At 38.2% G+C, this 19,067-nt stretch overlaps 1 protein-coding gene and 1 long non-coding RNA gene across 2 annotated transcripts; one reads left to right on the top strand and one right to left on the bottom strand.

Annotated features, from left to right (window-relative positions):
- Window positions 1-1,428: 1,428 nt before the first annotated feature.
- Window positions 1,429-18,585, bottom strand: LOC5505745 (FERM domain-containing protein 5). The gene is made up of 14 exons (XM_001626441.3): window positions 18,442-18,585; window positions 17,247-17,351; window positions 15,680-15,722; window positions 13,919-14,000; window positions 12,994-13,038; window positions 12,874-12,926; window positions 12,421-12,541; window positions 11,076-11,163; window positions 10,484-10,572; window positions 9,939-10,002; window positions 9,773-9,861; window positions 8,339-8,422; window positions 4,683-4,751; window positions 1,429-3,337 (listed from the first exon to the last, which is right to left on the bottom strand). The coding sequence occupies exons 1-14, from the start codon at window positions 18,532-18,534 to the stop codon at window positions 2,854-2,856; spliced, it is 1,509 nt and encodes a 502-aa protein (XP_001626491.3). The 5' UTR covers window positions 18,535-18,585; the 3' UTR covers window positions 1,429-2,853.
- LOC125563012 lies at window positions 5,946-7,310 on the top strand. Its single transcript, XR_007308052.1, has 2 exons — window positions 5,946-6,432; window positions 7,098-7,310. It is a non-coding gene; the product is annotated as an uncharacterized LOC125563012 (long non-coding RNA).
- Window positions 18,586-19,067: the final 482 nt, after the last annotated feature.

Raw genomic sequence — 19,067 nt, 5'->3', positions numbered from 1 at the left:
TTTCATATTGTTGCTAATATGTACATTTATCGGAAACAACCAAATATTCCTAGTGATTATTATCATCATCATCATCGTCGTCGTCGTCGTCGTTGTTATTATTATTTCTGTTAAATCATCTATGTTACATCATCATCAATCATCTGTGTTATCACGGTATAAAACACAAGTGCGGTAATGGTACTAGCATTACCAGGTAATGGTAGTGAAAGACGTCTATTCCTCCTCTTTCTCGCGTGCTCCCTGTGTGCCCGATCTCCGCGACGCCCTGGGTCCCCGAGGAGACCATGTGCAGTTCAAAGGAGTTCTCTGTCATTTCTCATCACAGGGGACGGTGTATTAGGGAATGAATACATCGATTGTATTTCACTGATGACGTACTATCGCGTACTTTTGTTATGCTATTAGTTTTTGTTTAGTATCTGATCAGTTTCTGATTAGTATCTAAGAAATTTTAGTATCACCCCGCGGGTATTATTTGAGCAATAATACATACAGGCATGTCACAGTCTGTTTGCTGCTGGGCTTTCTTCTTCAGAGTAAGAGTTGTAGGAAGCTCGTCGGGAAATTCGAGAAATACCTTTAAAAATACCTGCACTCTGTACTTGTACTTTGCCACCTTCTGTGGTACTTCCGCAAAATCTTCCGGATCCCCAGAAATTTCTAATAGAAATGTTTATTTTCTCTCTGATACCCCAATTCAAGAACGCCTTTGGAAAAATAATAGACTGCCCATTTTTTCGTAATAACCCTCTCGTACTTTTATCAGTCTAGTAATGGCATTCATAAACGGGGGATTTAACAGGCACTCCGCAGCTAACCACAAACCCAATTTCAATAAATGTTTTCAGGAGGGTACAATGAACAAGGTAAAGATTGTATGCTACGAAGCGTAGACATCAACCTGGCACTCCCCTGCCAAATGCAAATTGAAATGCTTTGGAACAACCTTCCTGTGGGACAAAAATGGCAAAACCTCTCCTCCATCATACCAACACACACAACCTTGCCCTCTCAACACCAACACACGATTGCCCTCTCAACACACACACTACTCTGTCCCCTTCAAACCGGCACATGCACACAACTGCCCCCTCCTACCAATCCTCTTCACAAGCACACCCAGGCCCGTAGCCAGGATTTTGAGCGGGGGGGTTCGTTTACCCATTTAGCGGAACATTTTCTCTTAGGTGGATTGCCCTAGCTCGAAGTGGTACTAATTTTTTCTTCATCAGAGCGGACCTACCAATCAAGTGGGGTGGTTCTTCCGAGCTCCCCCTAGCTTTGGGTCTGACACCACTCCCATCGACCTTGGAGGGGAGTCAGGCGTGGTTTATATTGTCGTAGTTTAGGGAATGGCACGGAGTCTAGAAACGATTGTTGGGATTCTATTGGATGGGTTGGACTGCATAAATAAACATGGACATGTCGGACTTATACAATTTATTAAATAACACAAAGTACATCTATAATGAAGCCCTATAATTATAAGGGAATGCTTCTCGTGAATTAAAATGTTGTAAATTAAGGGGGCATAAATAGTTCTGGTAGAAGTTAAGTCAGATATATACCACAATACTAATACCGCACTATCGCCTGGTTAGAATTGTCTTTAGACCATAGTTATTCTAAAAATACTTCATCTGTACAATCTATTTGTGAAAAACAAGTACATTAAGGTTCTAAGAATACTCCGACTTCGGAATAAATTAATCTAACGGAAACTAGACTAAATTCTCTCCATCATTTTCTACACCCTAATGAAGATCTACACTGATCTAGAACATGTTTTCTTAACCAGCCCTTAATCATCAAGAAATAAATCGGCCTTAACTTTTCTATTCTTGAATAGATCAATATAATTGGAGAATTGCTCTTAAGAATACGGTTATTTATTACTTCAATATAGCCTTATTCTACACATAATGCATTGTGTTGCTATTTTGCGTTGCTTCTGAAAAAGCTTAGGTTCAAGCAAACAAAAATTACTTTTTTTTCTGTTTTATACTTTGAAGTGCTTTGTACAATAATACGTCGTCACTTATTTCCCTATGAATTTAGATGGTATCGAAAATGTCACCAAAGCAATGCATCATGGGCTAAGTAAGCCGTCCTATAGGAATCCCATTGCATTATGGGTTAAGTAAGCCGTCTCATTTCTTTTTGACGGGCTGGTGGTGTCGTAACGTCACTAAGATGCCTTATATGGCGTACGTACAAGCATAGTATGGATTACATCACAAAAGTACAAAAATACACGGACGTTTTACAGATTTTAAGTCTTCCGATCCCTTGCATCAGAGGTTTCCATTCAACTCATTGACGTGATCTTACAGACTGATATACTTTAGTAACATTATTGCTAATTAATCTCTTTTCTGAAAATTTGTTTTCTTTTTAAGTGCAAGTAAAACCGAGAAGGAATAAAAAGAAGCAAGTTTTTTAGTCATAATCAACAAAATAGGCACTGAAGCCTCACGCATAGTGCAAAATCTCACGGTGCCGCTAAGGGTTGGCGGGTATCCCATCTGAAACTATAGTAAACTTCAGATTGTTTAGAGTGCGATGTTTCTTAGTTTTCTTTCACTTTCAGTCACTTACCATCGAACATGAGTTTTCTTAATGAGACAGTTTAACATGCATCGCAAATTCTACGTGTTTTCTTAGGAGACCCGAGTTCATCAGCACATAAGGTGATAAAGTAAAGATACCTCCCGTACCAATTTTGCACCTTGCGTCCTGTACAAATACTGCATAAATTTAAATTAAATAACGACTATTAAAGATTGAAGGTCGGTTAGAATTAAAATCAGTTAAATCGGTAGTAAAAATAAGTATTCACAGACGCGTGAATCAAAGGCGCAAACCAAACGACCGGTACATCCATCGAGCGAACGACCTGAACTGTGTCGTGGATCGGAAATACGTCTTCCTAGTCTCCCAAACAATCGCCAGCGGAATCATGATAAGCGCAATGATAAACAGCACAAATATAAACATCTTCAGGCCGTAATATTCTACTTCCGCTTCCTTTACTTGTTTACTTCCGGAGCGCGTTTGAGAGGGCGGGGCATCCTCGTGGCGCGGGGTCACGTGATTTTGGGGCGGCTTGTTGTCGGGCATGTTGTCTACGTTATCGGCGAGCGCAGACTCGTCTTGCGGAGGGGCTTCTGGGAAAACGTGGGTTTCAAACTGCGCTAGTTCTTCCGAGGGCTTTCGCTGAGCAGGGGTAGAATCCGGAGACAGGTGCTTGGGCAGGTTGAGATCACCCGTGCTCTCAGAAATGTTTTCAGGCGCTGGAGGCTTCAGTCTCCTAGAGATACGGACGCTTGCAGATCTGAGAGAATAAGAAAAGAGGATTTAGATACTATATTTGATGCAGAGTGGAAGAATTTAGAGCATAAATACAGGGCTCTAAATTATGTGCGCCCTTAGTGTTTCTGTATTGTCCCCCCCCCCCCGCCCAATCTTACGTGGCCTGCTACGGCTCTGAAATAAATTGGCAAGCATGGCACTAAATGTCTTCGAAGCCTTTAACCAATATCTCAATATTCTTCCTATAAGAATCCTACCATCAGTTAAGTAGCCAATGCATAGGGAAACACATCATTAACTTAGACATACATAATATGCAAATATTTTTAGATACTTAAAAAAGGCGGACGAGATTAGAAGATTTGATTGTTACAGCAAGTATTGAGAAATTACATCTTAGTGTAGGAAAAACGTTGAGCACAATTTTGCAAAGACCCTCAAGCTCTTGGCTCTAAGCGCAAAATTATTCTCAAGTCTATGGTCAAATAATGCGTGTATGCAAAACACGGCGGATCATTAAATTACGTGATCTCCAGGAAAATCGTGCATAATTTAAAGATAGCAAGTTTAAAAGATAATATGCAAGGAACTCTTTACCCTAGAAACCGCAGTTATAAATATGCCGTAACAATTTTCCACGGTACTAGGGCGAAGGGAATGAAGTCCAGATGAGATAAGGAGTCAGGAAATTGCTTGATTTAAAACACCTTTATCCATAAGAAAGATTCTAACCACATAAAAGCATACAGAAAAAAACTTTTTAGGGGATTAATATCGTTTTTGGATATTTCTGATGTTCACAGTTGCAGCACACAAGAACGCGAAACTAACTTATCTTCATTTTGCAGCCGTTTTTTTAGACTGGCGCGAAGCATGGTTGGTAAGATATAAAGAGAAAAACGGATAAAATCAGCCGGCGAAACAAGCCGTTTTTGTAGGGTTTCAGAGCGATTATCGCGCGGTATAAGTCTTCACTTGGTCTCTACGACATAGCAGCTAAGACTAAGACTTAGAAGCGCTAACGTATTAAACACAGACTAGAATAAATGGTAACATAACATTAAGTGCAAATACATCGTTTCTTTTTCGGGTTTGACTGCTATAACAAGTCAGTAGAATGATAGCCTGCGTAGCAAGCGTTTCGCGAAGAATGGGGCGAGCGCAAAAACAGAGAAGGCGCAGTGTTGTTTTTTATTTCCGTTGAAACTCTACAGAAACGCTTGCTACGCAAGCTAGAAGAATGATCATAACTTTTTTTTCGAATTTTCGAGTTATTATTTTTATTGTGCGTTTATGCTGATAACGGTGGAATTGCAACTTGTTTCTGGAAAAGATACAGAATCATTTGTTTTTTCGAGGTCACATACCGTTTTATCTCGGGCTCTGGTCTGTTGATCTTTTCGCTTTCAGCTATCACATCCTCCTGCGTCGGACCGCTGCAAATAGAGAGAATTCAAGCTCGTTGTTAGCGACTTAGAACAGCAAGCAGCAGATGTGCGCAAGCGAGTGGAATTACGAAAATTCAAACTCTTAGACGCTGCACGTGGTATAGACTTGACCAATCATGTGCAATAATACGAATATTAAATGCAACGATCGAGAAACTACAAGCAATTTATTAGTGGGGAATTACTCATAAGTATTCATGTGTACTGCACACCTGTTGTGGGAAAAGCCAATCGCAGACTATGGAATATTTTTAATCCACATACATCGCTACTATATTTTGTGTGATACGATTTGTTAAACAAATTTCGGTTCAAACTTCCATATAAAAACAAACGGGCTAAGCCAAACTGAAATTCAACATTTTAAATCCATACTGCAAACTTTTATTAATATATTATATAAAAAGTATTTTGCAATTCAATTTTTAAAAACAAACTGCAAACAAACTTCTAGTGATATAGCAGGAAAGAGTGTATATATTCGCACTGCAACTATTTCTGCAATTGCGAGAGAGACGTAAACAATTTAAAATCAAAGGGCCAACTCGTGAGTGCAAATTTGTTTTTCTAGTTATTTTCTTGCGTGCATAAAAGATATACAGGATGAATTTTAAACTAAGGATGAACATATCCACGATGCTGAAAGTACATAACAATGTCCTTCCTTTTCGATGTGATGAAACACCAAGAACAGTTTGATTATTTATTATTATCATAAAAAGTAAAAAAAAAAAAAAAAAGAAAATTAGACGTTACAAGTAGGGATCGAACCCCCGGTCTCTGATGTCTTAGACAAGCGACAGAACCACTATACCACCGAGGCATTGCCTAGGTAACCCCTGAGTTAAATTAGTTTTTATCCTTATCGCTATCTCACCGTTCGAACTGCTTTTGCTAGCATGTCGAATTTCGCCCTATTCTTTCCGGAAACAGAAGTTAAATACCCGACTTAATTAATCAAGCTACAGTCATAGCGGAGCCAGCGCGGCCGCAGGCCGCGCGCGGAGCTCCATAGGTATAGAAATTGGTCATAAACTATGTGACTCAAAATTTGTGGTCAATGACGTCATGTCACACGCTGTCAGCTGGCTGTACCACTCACGTGATCAGCTCATGCGACCAGGCCAGCTAATTGATTGATCGCTCTAAACCAATGACAGACTGGCTCCGGCACGAACTGGGGGAGGAGGGGCTTGGAAAAGTCGGGGGGGGGGGGGACTAAGCCTATTCTGACTTTTGACATCAAACGATCAACGGAACACAAGCTGGCAGGGAAGAATTGACGAAAAAAGTGTTTAATAGAGAAAATGCAACTAATTATCCAGTCAAATGGCCGTATGAAAATAAGAATTTGAAGGATACATCTATGTCTACTACTTTGTAGGAACTGCTTTGTAGGAACTGCTTTGTTCTTACAAGCTCGGAATATCGGCTCGACTTCTTCACCTGGTGCGGTGGTTGAAAACTTTATAGTTTAAGGAAAAGGCTACAAAACCAGCTACAAAACCAGCAGCATTTATCAGAGAATTGTCGAGGCTCTGCACTACTATTCTCATTATGATGTTACAGAGCAAAAAAAAAAAAAAAAGCTTTATTTATGATAGCTAAAATACGGAATTGTTCTCCTAAACGAGCGAACACCACAAGGCAAACAACATGGACAGTCAAGGTGAGTTTCGGACGAAAATTTCAATTCAAAATAGTGTGAATAAAATATATGAATCAAAACGTAATTCCTGTCATATTCCTTTTAAGTGTAATTCTTTTTTTTTGCAAATATTTCTGATAATAATACTCAAACAAAACGATTTTCGTCGTTTTACAACTTCTCTGATTTTCCCGGTATCACTATTCAATCATCTTGCTTCCACTGTGTTTTTAATTGGCTGAGAGATCAATTTTTGAACGCAAATAAGAAAAATACATCTACAAATAAAGACTTATCTATCTAGCTCAGGTAAGAACGACCTTGATGACTCATGTATACACAGTTGTGTTGGTTAAAACTATGTATCATTAAGCTTATTTTTAAATTGAGAACTAATTTGCTATTTATTGGCAAATGTGAGGAAAAACAAAAAGCATTTCGCAATCATCCTTGCAAAGTCTTTCTCTTTTCTTTATCTCCTGTCTATGCTGTTTTTGTCCCAAATTTTATGTTTAATACACAAAAACGTCAAAATGTCTCTTTCTTTCTCATATAAAGCCAATATTGATCTGTTTGTTTCTGTTTGGTAAGGATACTAATCTAATCATTTGTTTTCATGTTTGTTCTCATGTTTTAAGAAAATTAGAAAATTGAAAAATAACAACGATTGATTTTTTCTGATTCAGGTGGACTGTTAATATCCAAAAGCCATGATGTGCGACTGTATGAAGACATGGATGATGAGCAGCATATTTTAGCAAGATATTTAGCTTTCCTTTCTTCCCTTTAAAATATGTTTTTCCTTTTCAATCAATCTGCATTCTTCCCCTGGGAAAAATACTTTTGATGTTTGGTTGATATTGCCCTAAAATTTTAGCAATTAAAAAAAAACAAATCTGTGATGTCTTTTTCCTTTTTAAAGGGGGGGGGTTGTCCCGAGTGCTATGCTCTTTTCATTCTTTTGTGGGATTCAAGCTACTTATGAGTAGCAATAATTTGATTCGCTATTCAGCATCCTTTGTGCATCTTTTATAAAATAGATACATTCAAGTTTATTCAGAACCTACATCTCTGCGTATTTGCCATATCTGCTATTGGGTAAAATTGCTGTTTACCATACCCATTTACCCAAAGAGACTCCCATTAAAACAGAAGGGGATGATCAACCTCAACCCTAAGGGATAACACTTTGGGTGTGGTCAGTAATTCCTAACCCCATAAGGTAGCACATTAGGTGCGGTCAAGCAATTTCTTTCTCTAAGCATTTTGAACACTCCCTAAGGAAAAGCAGTTAGCATAATTTCATACCCTCTCTTTCTCTGACTTTAAAAGTCGCAGCTTTGGCTATCCGCTCTTTCAGCACAAAATCACTATCAGCACAAATTCAAACAAATAACGCGAAAACCTAGAGACGCGAATTTTAAAGTACTAGAACAAGGAGAATTAAAAGCTTTGCAAGCATTTTACTTGTTTTGTAAACTAACAACTTGAATTGGACTGACCCGTAGAAGATCGAATGACGTCAGTGACGAAGGCGCATGCGCACGCTCAACCCACATCGAAGACTTCCCTGTAAAAACTAGCCTATATATACTTTACGGCTATAACACGTAGTGATCGTAGCGGTCACAGGTCGATGACAAGGCTCTTTTATAGTACTAAGATTTAACCGGAAGTTGGTCACCGGAAGTTTACAGGAAGATCTGAAAATTGCTGTGTTGCGAAAGCACAAAAAGTTTACAGATGATCGATCCGACGATCGAGTGACACAGAAGTCCCTCCAATAACTCGTAAATATAAATAAAAAATAAAATAGATAAAAATAGAAAAACGCGAAATAATCCCAGAAAGTTATCGTTAAAATAAGATATCACTCTACTTTTGACCATGACCAGTAAATGCAATCACTTGACACAGATTATCTCACCTGTATTTATACTTGGATCTTCTAAAGAGTTTTTGAGGCGAGAGGGAGGGCCGGCGCCGTGGTTTCTCTCTTTGTTGTGGAGTCCTGAAGAGAAAAAATTAAAGGCAGGGTTAGTGGCCCTATGTCAGGGCGCTGTACTTACAGTACATATAAAAGGCGGGGTAAGTGGCCCTATGTCAGGGCGCTGTACTTACAGTACATATAAAAGGCAGGGTTACTGGCCCTATGTCAGGGCGCTGTACTTACAGTACATATAAAAGGCGGGGTTAGTGGCACTATGCCAGGGCGCTGTACTTACAGTACATATAAAAGGCAGGGTAAGTGGCCCATGCCAGGGCGCTGTACTTACAGTACATATAAAAGGCGGGGTTAGTGGCACTATGCCAGGGCGCTGTACTTACAGTACATATAAAAGGCGGGGTTAGTGGCCCTATGTCAGGGCGCTGTACTTACAGTACATATAAAAGGCAGGGTTAGTGGCCCATGCCAGGGCGCTGTACTTACAGTACATATAAAAGGCGGGGTTAGTGGCACTATGCCAGGGCGCTGTACTTACAGTACATATAAAACGTGGGGTTAGTGGCCCTATGTCAAGGCGCTGTTCTTACAGTACTTACAGTACTCATAAAAGGCAGGGTGAGTGGCGCTAGGTCAATGCCTGTACTAACCTTAAAAGGACCTGTACAAATCTATATAAGGCGGGGTTAGTGGCCCTATGTCAGGGCGCTGTACTTACAGTACGTATAAAAGGCGGGGTTAGTGGCCCTATGTCAGGGCGCTGTACTTACAGTACATATAAAAGGTGGGGTTAGTGGCCCCATGTCAGGGCTCTGTACTTAAAGTACATATAAAAGGCGCGGTTAGTGGCCCTATGTCAGGGCTCTGTACTTAAAGTACATATAAAAGGCGCGGTTAGTGGCCCTATGTCAGGGCTCTGTACTTAAAGTACATATAAAAGGCGCGGTTAGTGGCCCATGTCAGGGCTCTGTACTTACAGTACATATAAAAGGTGGGGTTAGTGGCCCTATGTCAGGGCTCTGTACTTAAAGTACATATAAAAGGCGCGGTTAGTGGCCCATGTCAGGGCTCTGTACTTAAAGTACATATAAAAGGCGCGGTTAGTGGCCCTATGTCAGGGCGCTGTACTTACAGTACATATAAAAGGTGTGGTTAGTGGTCCTATGTCAGGGCGCTGTACTTACAGTACACATAAAAGGTGGGGTTAGTGGCCCCATGTCAGGACGCTGTACTTACAGTACACATAAAAGGTGGGGTTAGTGGCCCCATGCCAGGGCGCTGTACTTACAGTACTTACAGTACTCATAAAAGGCAGGGTGAGTGGTGCTAGGTCAATGCCTGTATTAACCTTAAAAGGACCTGTACAAATCTATATAAGGCGTGGTGAGTGGCCCTATGTCAGGTTACAGTACTTACCTATAAAAGGCATGGTGTTCCACAGCACACTTCCACAAATGCTTGCAAGCCAACGGGTCAGGCAGACGGAAGCCATAGTTAGCTTTGCGCTAGAGGGGTGAACATAAATAAAAATCTCCCATAAGGCCCAGACATAATTATATTCATCAAAAGAGCTGTAACTCACGTCATCCTTGTGAACTTGGACATAGAATACTTTGCCTTCATATGAGCACTTGATTATTTGAGCCCTGAAAAAGATACATTCTCTTTCGTTATAATGGCCCTTCCAGTTGAGAGGAGGGTTCATCCATTTCTCACCCACCCACATGTCCCAAACCCTGAAAAGGTACTGTAAAGACATGGCAAAGGAATATTTGTGTTTGATCTAGTCACTTGCTTATAGGAAAAAAATAAAGGGGATATTTTTTTCAGTATCAATCGTCTATCCAATAGTGACACATCAAGAACTTAATCCTCAATTCCTCCCATTGTTGAATAATATCCTAGAACTGTCACTTAATCAATGTCACTTGTAATATCAGCCATGGTTTTTCACCCTCTCAAAAATTATGCGGACACTTGTAATGTACAGTATGTGTGCATGCAAATCACAAACACTGTTTCACAAAAACAAATGAGTATAAACAGACACTCATTTAATTATTGTGTGATCGGCTTTTCAAATGTGCTTAACTTTCCCAAATAATAAATAAAATGCATCTGGCCCACCATTCAAACCCTGAGACTTTCTTGCCATCTCTGATGATTGCAATCCCTGTAGGAGTCAGCCCTAGGTACAGTTGTACATTATCCTGGTCCTGAAAAGCATACAAGGTGATCAGCTAAGTAAGTACGCAGCTGCTTTGTCTGCTATTACCATTGTTCTACAAAGGAGTTCTTTTGTCTCTTTTCTTCTCGTTCTTTGTGTCGAGGTGCAGATATTGTTCATTCGCCCAATCAAACTGCAGCTTGTAAGAGCTGCATACTGACCCGATCAGCTATTTGCAAGCAAGAAAGCATAACGTAGGCCTGGTACATTATATCTATCTCTGCACACCCTGTTTTGTACACACTTGATCTTTACAAGGATCTCTGCCCAAATATGACAGTTGCTTTTCTCTTACTGCCTTATGTGTAAACTAAGACCCACAAGTGAAATGAGCCCACAAACACATACAGTAGCATTTTTAGGATTTGAAAGCCCATTGAGAACTACAGTATCAAAACTGCCTCTCTACAGAATCATAGAGCAGTAAAGCATTAAATGAAGAGAGTGAAGGGAGGGTAATACAATTTCTTCTGTTTTGATGTGAAGGCTTACCTTGCATGGATGTGGGTCCACCCCATACATGTCTAGACTCTTGACCTTGTCAAGGAAGTTTTTCTCTGCCACCGAGGGAACCTGACCACTACAAGAATAAGAAATGATTTGTGCATTATATACAGTGGAGACTGAGAGTATTCTGTGTGTAATTCTATTCACACTCAGTCAGCCCACAGACCTCATTTGGGTCCATGCACTGAAATCTATGCAGCAGTTTTGCACATTAAAAGATCATGTTTATTTGTTTATTCAATTCCCAACAGTTATACTGGTGCGGAAGGTACAACAGAGCTAGACTCCAAATCAAGTACCCCCTTTAGTGTATTGCTAGTAAGCATTACAAGCACTGTTACTGGGGGTGGTCACTGCCAGAGGGTTTATTGCATCCCCGGTGGTTCTTTTACGTCCCTTTGGTTTAGGTTAGTGTAGTGCAGCTTGAAGAGACGGGACCTCCGGTTTAGTGTCCTTATCCGAGAAGACTGGAAACACGGGAGAATAACTTCAACTAACTTGTGACACAAATTCAAATCAAGGCAGGAACCCAGAAAAAAATCCCCAGTTTGGGCCAGGATTCAAACCTGGGCCACAGTGTTGAGAGGCTGATGCGCTTATACACTAGGCCACCCGTGCTTCTATTATGGACGTATATTTTAGTCAAGCAACTAAACATTAGAAGAACAAATAGAAAGACCAAAATAATTTCGATTATCTTAAGTCAATACACACATCACTGAAGGAGATTGATTGTAGGAAGGGCTTCTAGACTCAATAAAATTTCACACAAACACCGCAATAACAAGTGCGACTCCACTCTCCTCAATATAGCCAGTGATTCAGCACAATTTATTTTCAAGTAGGGCAGTATTAAAGACAGATGACCCTTCTCTACTTTTTGTTTCAGTTGTTTATGATGAAAAGCACATTTCAAATAAGACATTGCACTTTGAGAATCTGGGTGGTATTTTAGCTATGCAAATCCAGGGTTTAGAAACTTGCTGTACAACTCCCCAAAAAGTGGTTTTCTTGATAGAGATTTTGCCATTTTTGATGTTTTATGTAAACAAGATATGCCACTTTATGCTGTATGTATGAGGCACAACACCTGTCTTAGCTTTCTTGTTTAATCAAGGTTTGATTTACACTTACACAAGGTACATAAACTTAATGTGAAAAAAACATCCTCAACAAATACTAAAGCTCTTTGTGTTGGAACCCAGTTAAGTAACAAAAAATGATAAAATAAGCTCTTGTTGGCATTATTGCATGACAGCCCCTTGACAGAAAGTTTGTAACACATAACCAAGCATGTTTTTCTGTAGTAGATAAGAAAAATTTGTTTTACCTTAATGATCTGTGGATGTCGGCAATCTTATTTTCCAGCTTTTCACTCTGTTTTGGCACAATCCTGAACTCCGAGACATAATTATCTTCTTGGTCCTCTGGATCATAGTCACCCAGCTCAGCTATCAATAAAAAATATAAAAGTCTAAGGTTATCAAATAACAACAATATCCATACATTTTGCTATACCTCTGCTTGAAATGTCAATGGCTTTATCATGTTTTTTTTATTTCCAAGAAAAATTCCTGAATTTTACAGAAGTTTCATTTAAACACCCATCAAACCTTTTCATGTTTTCAAATAACCCTGTACAATTGTCTTATACTGTTGGCTTTATTGTTGCTGAATTTATATATCTTACATTAATAGAGAAATATGATCAATATTTTATAAATTCCCAGTATCTTGAACTTATACAATCTAAAGGTTTGAGAATTAAATTGATAATACCTACCTTGCACAATATATGCGCCTAACTCAGCCAGCTCATTATAGGAACACAAGAGCCTGAAACAGTAACCATTTACTTAGCACAAAAGTGCAGCAGCAGTGAATTTATTCAGATTGAACTTACCTTCCATGCAAAATGTCCCTCTTGATTTGTAGAAAGCACTGGTATCTAAGAGCAATGACAAAAACCAATAAGTAGCATACCCAAAACAAACATATTATACAAATATATTAGTTTGATACAGCTTCGGTAACTTTTTTCGTTGTTTGAGCAAAAAGCACCAGTTCGACGCATTTATTCCTTCTTATTAATAATAAAAAAAACTTTCTACTTTCGGTTGGGAAAACTACTTGTATTAAGCCAAATTAGGCATGAAGTAGAGATCAGTTTTTATTGCCGATAAAAATTAAAGGAGCTAAAGTTATCAGGATTTTTAATAGCAGAATTCTATCAAATCGAACACCAAACGCCCAAGTTTTCTTTTCACATACAAATGCATGGCATTAAGTTTCAGCCACAAATACTCTCAATGGATTTCGTAGGAGTTATAATGAGGCAAACAGGTGCGTGTAGTTTGGTGCATGTTGTCCAAACAAGGTGCGTGGAGTTTGAGTGCATGAATCTAATTACACTCAAACTACACGCAAAAAATTCACAAAAAACATGCATAAAATGTTAAGTTCCCTGCAGGCTGTACTGTAATTATTTTGACAGTTATTGAGTTAATCTGCATTCAAAAGAGTTGAGGGATTGATTTAATGTGAAGGAGCCTGGTTTGGCACAGACGAGGGGGGTCACTCTCTATCGAATGTAGTCTCTCACTGGGTGCCAGGTGCCGTTATTGCAGTTTTCAACACAGGCTACCATAGTTGAATGATGCTGGCAATAGTTATTGGCAAGACTGTACTCTCTTCATCACCTCTCTCTTATGTTGGATGTGAGCATGTTCCTATTCAAGTCGATTACACAATCTAATGGGCATGAGAGTTGTATTTCTTATCCACACTCGTTAACTGTTGAAGCCTACAGTATTAAAAGCAGAATGTACCTAGTGATCTCTTCATGTATCAGGCCAGGGTCTAGAGCATAGAACTTTACTCTGAAGAAGAGCTTGAATGGCGGCTTCAATGCTGCAAAGGAGTATAACATAACCATAAGTATGATAGTTTTCTATCATGAGGTTTCCTCTTGTTCTTCATTGTGCTATAAAAACTGAGGTGTTTCTTTGGGAGTCTACACTATTCCTGTAACTTTTTTCCAAATTTTAACATTCCAAATTCAATTTCATACTGTGTTAGTGTAAAGAGAGAAAAAAAGTTAATCACATACAATTGACACAGGTAGGATTAATTTGCAATCACATGGTATAACTTTTAAAATCAGCAACTAAAATTAACAATCAAAAACTTTAGCAAGCTGCAGTAATGGCAAATTATACATGGAACTCATTTAAACTGCCTAAAGCCATGTCACTGTACATAAAGGATTTTGCAACTACAGTAACAGATGGGGATCGAGCCCCTCGGGTTGTTACATTAATAGAACTTATTTTCATTTTGACACTATAGAGATTTGCATTGGTTAAAAAATACTGTTAAGTCATGTACAATACCCACACACATACAGCACAGAGGATGTTATGTACAAGTCAGCCAATCGAAATTGCAGCATGATTTGGTTTCACGGATAGTGATATTTAGACTTTAACAGAAATATTTGAAGCACTTAACCATTATCTCATCAGTTAGGGATGTTGGAGTTTAACCCTGTTTGTCTTACAAAAATTTCAAACACAGATTTCAGATCATGTAGTCAGCTGTTGTTTCAGAGACATTGCTCACCACTCTGTTACATCAAAATTGAACATCTTTTGCACTAAAAAGCTTTGCAAATAAGGCTATTTTGTTTGTGTATGTTAGTTGTACAGAGACCAGTTATTCTAAATTTAACTAAATCTTTTTTTCACTTCCCAATTTATGATAAACTGGGTAAAATTCTAATAAAAGACACACAAAATGGCAACAATATTTTGTACTAATAATTATTAATTAATACTAATGATAAGTCCAAATTGAAGCTTTGTTAGTCATTTGGTCATTACACATAGCCACGCAACCATCTTGACCAATCCAATAACTTGTATTATTTTACTGGCATGCCAGAAACTACTTGACTCTACACAAAATTGCAAAATAAAAGACAGAGCTTTGGATTTCCAGCCCTTTTTGCATTTAGCAGCGCATGTAAATAATGCAAGGAAACACCTGTCCATGAGCAGTAGGATTATTGACAACTGTAAGAGTATAACATGTTATTGCTAACCTACATCTGGTCAAACAACAAAAAAACCTCTTGGCAACACATATAAAACCTGGTTTTGCCTTCTTGCTCCACAGAGAACATTCTCAAATGAAAACAAACAACATGTTTCACATTTTCCACGCCTTACAATAAAAATAATAAATTTCATTATCTGAATTATTTTGTCAAAACAAATTCATGACTACTGTATGTTTATCTGAGTCTCTTTATTTTTCTCCAGTTAATTTAACTGTTTTGAGAAAAAAAGGGAGAAGTTCTTACCCATATTTTTTTTCCATCTGGCACAAGGTTTAGCCAAACAGAGGAAAAAAAACTGTCTGATAAAAAATAAATTGTTTATAGTGGTAATTACATCATTTAATTATGTATGCCACAGGGATTAAATGGTAGAAATAAGCCTAAAACAACCTGTTGGGATTAAGTAAATAGCAGGAGGGCCTAATTGTTTCACATGTTACCTAGCAATTGAAAATAGTACAAGACTTACATTTCATCTGTTTGATGACACTTTTGCTGAGATCCAGCCAGTGCTAAAATAAAATAAATACTTTATTAGACTTTTCATTGGGCATGAAAAGGATAATTCAACAACATTAATTAAGCATGGGTGATTTCTACTGTGTAATGTGGGATGTGCACTAAGCTGGATTTCTTTGGTTAAATAGCAGTTGGATAAACTGCTTTAGTGTTAATATTGCGTAGAAATGGGTACAGCAAAAAATATAGAATATTGTTGTCACAACTCAATTAAATGTTGTTTATGAGTAGGCGTGAAAGCAGATTTGATTAGATTAGCGGCCTCCTATTGAATACCCCTTAGTGCAAATAAGATGTCATGATAATGGTATGCAGTCATGTGAAGTGTATTATTCACAATATTACACCACCCAGTATGTGTAAGAAAAGTACAGACGAGAAATTGAGTATGCTCAGAGAGCACGCAGTCAAAGGTGAGCAAAAAAAAGTGAAGAGAAGTTGTAAAAAAAGCAAGTTTGTCATGTGCTAGAGGATAACATGTGCAAGCCTATAATTAGTTTCCCATGCTTACTGTCGAATCTGTTGTATCACGACCCGCGTTTTCAAAACATGATCTCTTTTGGTTTTCTGTTCTGTCAGTAAAACCATTCTGAGCCAATCAGAGTCTCGCTTTTTGCACTTCCCTGGCTATCCTCGGGACAGTGTCGCGACAGAAAGCCAGGCAACTGCACTAGGCGAGAGCTTACAAGAATCTGATTGGCTTAGAATAATTTTACTGGCAGAACAGAAAATCCCAAAAGACAAAAACAAATTGATGTTTTGAAAATGCTGCGTCTCGATACAACGGATTTGACAGTAACAAAAATACAGAATTCTGCCTGAAGCCTAATAACTTGATACATGCTTCATGTATTAAAAGTGCTTATGGCTTTTAAACAAATAAAAATGTAAATATCTACTAAATGAAAGGGTGAGATGTGGTTCAACAGCTCCTTCTATTAAAATGTGAATATTAAAATAAATAAAAACGATGAGTTTTTGTCATTTCTGAAAAGGAAATAACATAGACAATATATGTTATTTTTATAATATTATAGGGGCAAATAAATTTACATATTCTCTGGCTTGTGTTTAACCTCAACTAATTAATAGTCATTATCAAGCCAATGATGACAAATTGAGAAGAAGTGATGTTAACAAATACTTAGCTAGCTGGTACTAGGCATATCATCACCAGAAGGAAAATAGAAGTGATGGAATCCAAATAATAATCTGATTTAAACTCATATCACACTTCAGCATGACAGTAACTCACCATAACAACCCTATCAATATTCAGATATAAACCAATACACACTTATACTCATGAGCTATTAAAAAAAACCTTGTTAGTCCATCTGATATTATCTAATGGTTTTAATTCATATGATATTTTTCAAGATACAAGGTTATTTCATGGGATGATCCCATTAGGATTGTCAACACGGCATCCTGTCCAATAACCATGGGAATATGAGCGGCTTGAAGCAATCTAAGCGGAATAATATTAGAAGAATGTTGTTAGAGTTGTACTTTACCCTCTGTTTTGAGTCATCCACGTAGCGTAAGCCAAAATAATCCTTCTCCACGAGGTCCAAGGCTTTGCACACCGTATCAAATACTGTCTGCCCTTTGGCGTCCCTCTAAAAATAATTCGAAAAAAATAAAGATTCATATCTGCCTTATTCAGCTTTTTGGGGCATTTTTTTTACTCAGACACGGTGCGTGAGTATATAGCATTTGCGAGTCGCGATCAAATTTCTAAGTACACATTTTTACAAGAATGTATTCATTTCTGAAAAAACATGAAGAAAAGTTTTGAGCCGGCAATTCCGGTCAAATGGAATTGCCACGATTATAATAGCAAGACAAAGCCGAGAGGCTGGCTGCATCGTCTAGAAAAGGAAATAATTTGGGTTCATTTCGGAACACAACAGCAAAAGCCGCAGAGCTAGGTATCGATTGAATAAAAGGGTATTTTAGAGGTAATAAAGATAGATCAATTTTTCGCTGTTTTGATAATGACTGCAATGGTAAAATTATCATTTTTAGGATATAAATCTAAAAATGACGGCATTTGAAACGATGAAAAAGCAATAAGCGTTCAAACCGCCTTCTTTCTAGGGGTGACTAAATTTAAATACTGACTTACGAGGTCTCAAAACCACGAAACAATCCGCTAGTCTTATGACTTGGGGGTGATCACGCGTAGACGCGAAATAAAAATAAAACAATTTGGGGGAAACGGCTAAATTCAACAGTGGAAAAATAGTAAAAATCCGAAAGATATGGTATAATTTGTATCCAAATCCAAGCGCGTCCATTCATACAAATGAAGGAAGAATAATTAATATAACATCTAAATTTTAGTAAAAGTCCCTTAAACGATGCAGTTTTTTTACTGGAATGCACGATGTTTCTGCAGTAAATATTGCATTGGTCTAATTTTCGCAAAGAGTTATCTTGCGAGAGATTGCACTTTAAAATCTCGGGTTTCAATCAAATGTACGTAGAAAAAATATATTTTCTCCGCGGTAACTACTTATTAGAAGTGATTTCTTTCACCCTTCTTTTATCCGAGCTACGCTGGAGTCTAAACCACGCAATGGCAGTTAAATTTAATGTGACTTGTAAAGATAAAAATAGATCGATCATATTTTACCGACTATAAATTTTGCAGAAACATTGGAAAAACAACATAACGTCTTCAAAAATTCCAAGCGCTAAGCTTACCCGAAACTCGCAGGTGAGCTCTGTATCATCTAGTAAGCTGATCTTAACGACAAACTCAGCGTCCAGGTTGCTTTTACTCCCTATTTTCAGCATTTTTGCAGGTTATTTGGAGGTAGATCTGAGGTTGACCAGGAGCCACTTGCTCTGTCTCACAAGACGCCGAATCAAGCCTCGACTCCGTGAACTGCGCAAGCGTCGCTCGCGCCTGCTGGTTGGTCAGCGCTCAGCGATTATTTGAATAAGGCGCGTAAAGTCTGTTGACTACAAATGATATGGAAGGTAAAAATACACTATACAGCATCAAGAGAGCATAAATTACATATATATGCCCTTAATCAAATTTATGTTTTTTTGTACACAAACAGTTCGACAACTACAGCCCTCGATCACTCGAGGTAGTTAAGCTTGATACAGTAAATGTTTTTACTTCTTGAATGATCGATCGAAGTTCAAGTTATCGGACGTCACATACTGTAATTTATTTCAACACCCATATTGAAGTTGCTCGAAAACGGGTCCAGATGGCGTTCGAAGACTTGTACTCTGCTGCTCTCCCCTTTTAGAAGCATACCAATCAAGTTTTTATTATTATTACTATTATTACTATTATTATTATTATTATTACT

Source organism: Nematostella vectensis, chromosome 5, assembly GCF_932526225.1.
Source record: "Nematostella vectensis chromosome 5, jaNemVect1.1, whole genome shotgun sequence".
NCBI classification, from domain to species: domain Eukaryota; kingdom Metazoa; phylum Cnidaria; class Anthozoa; order Actiniaria; family Edwardsiidae; genus Nematostella; species Nematostella vectensis.
Note: the sequence above shows the minus strand (reverse complement) of the source record. Positions and strands in the feature narration are given on the sequence as shown.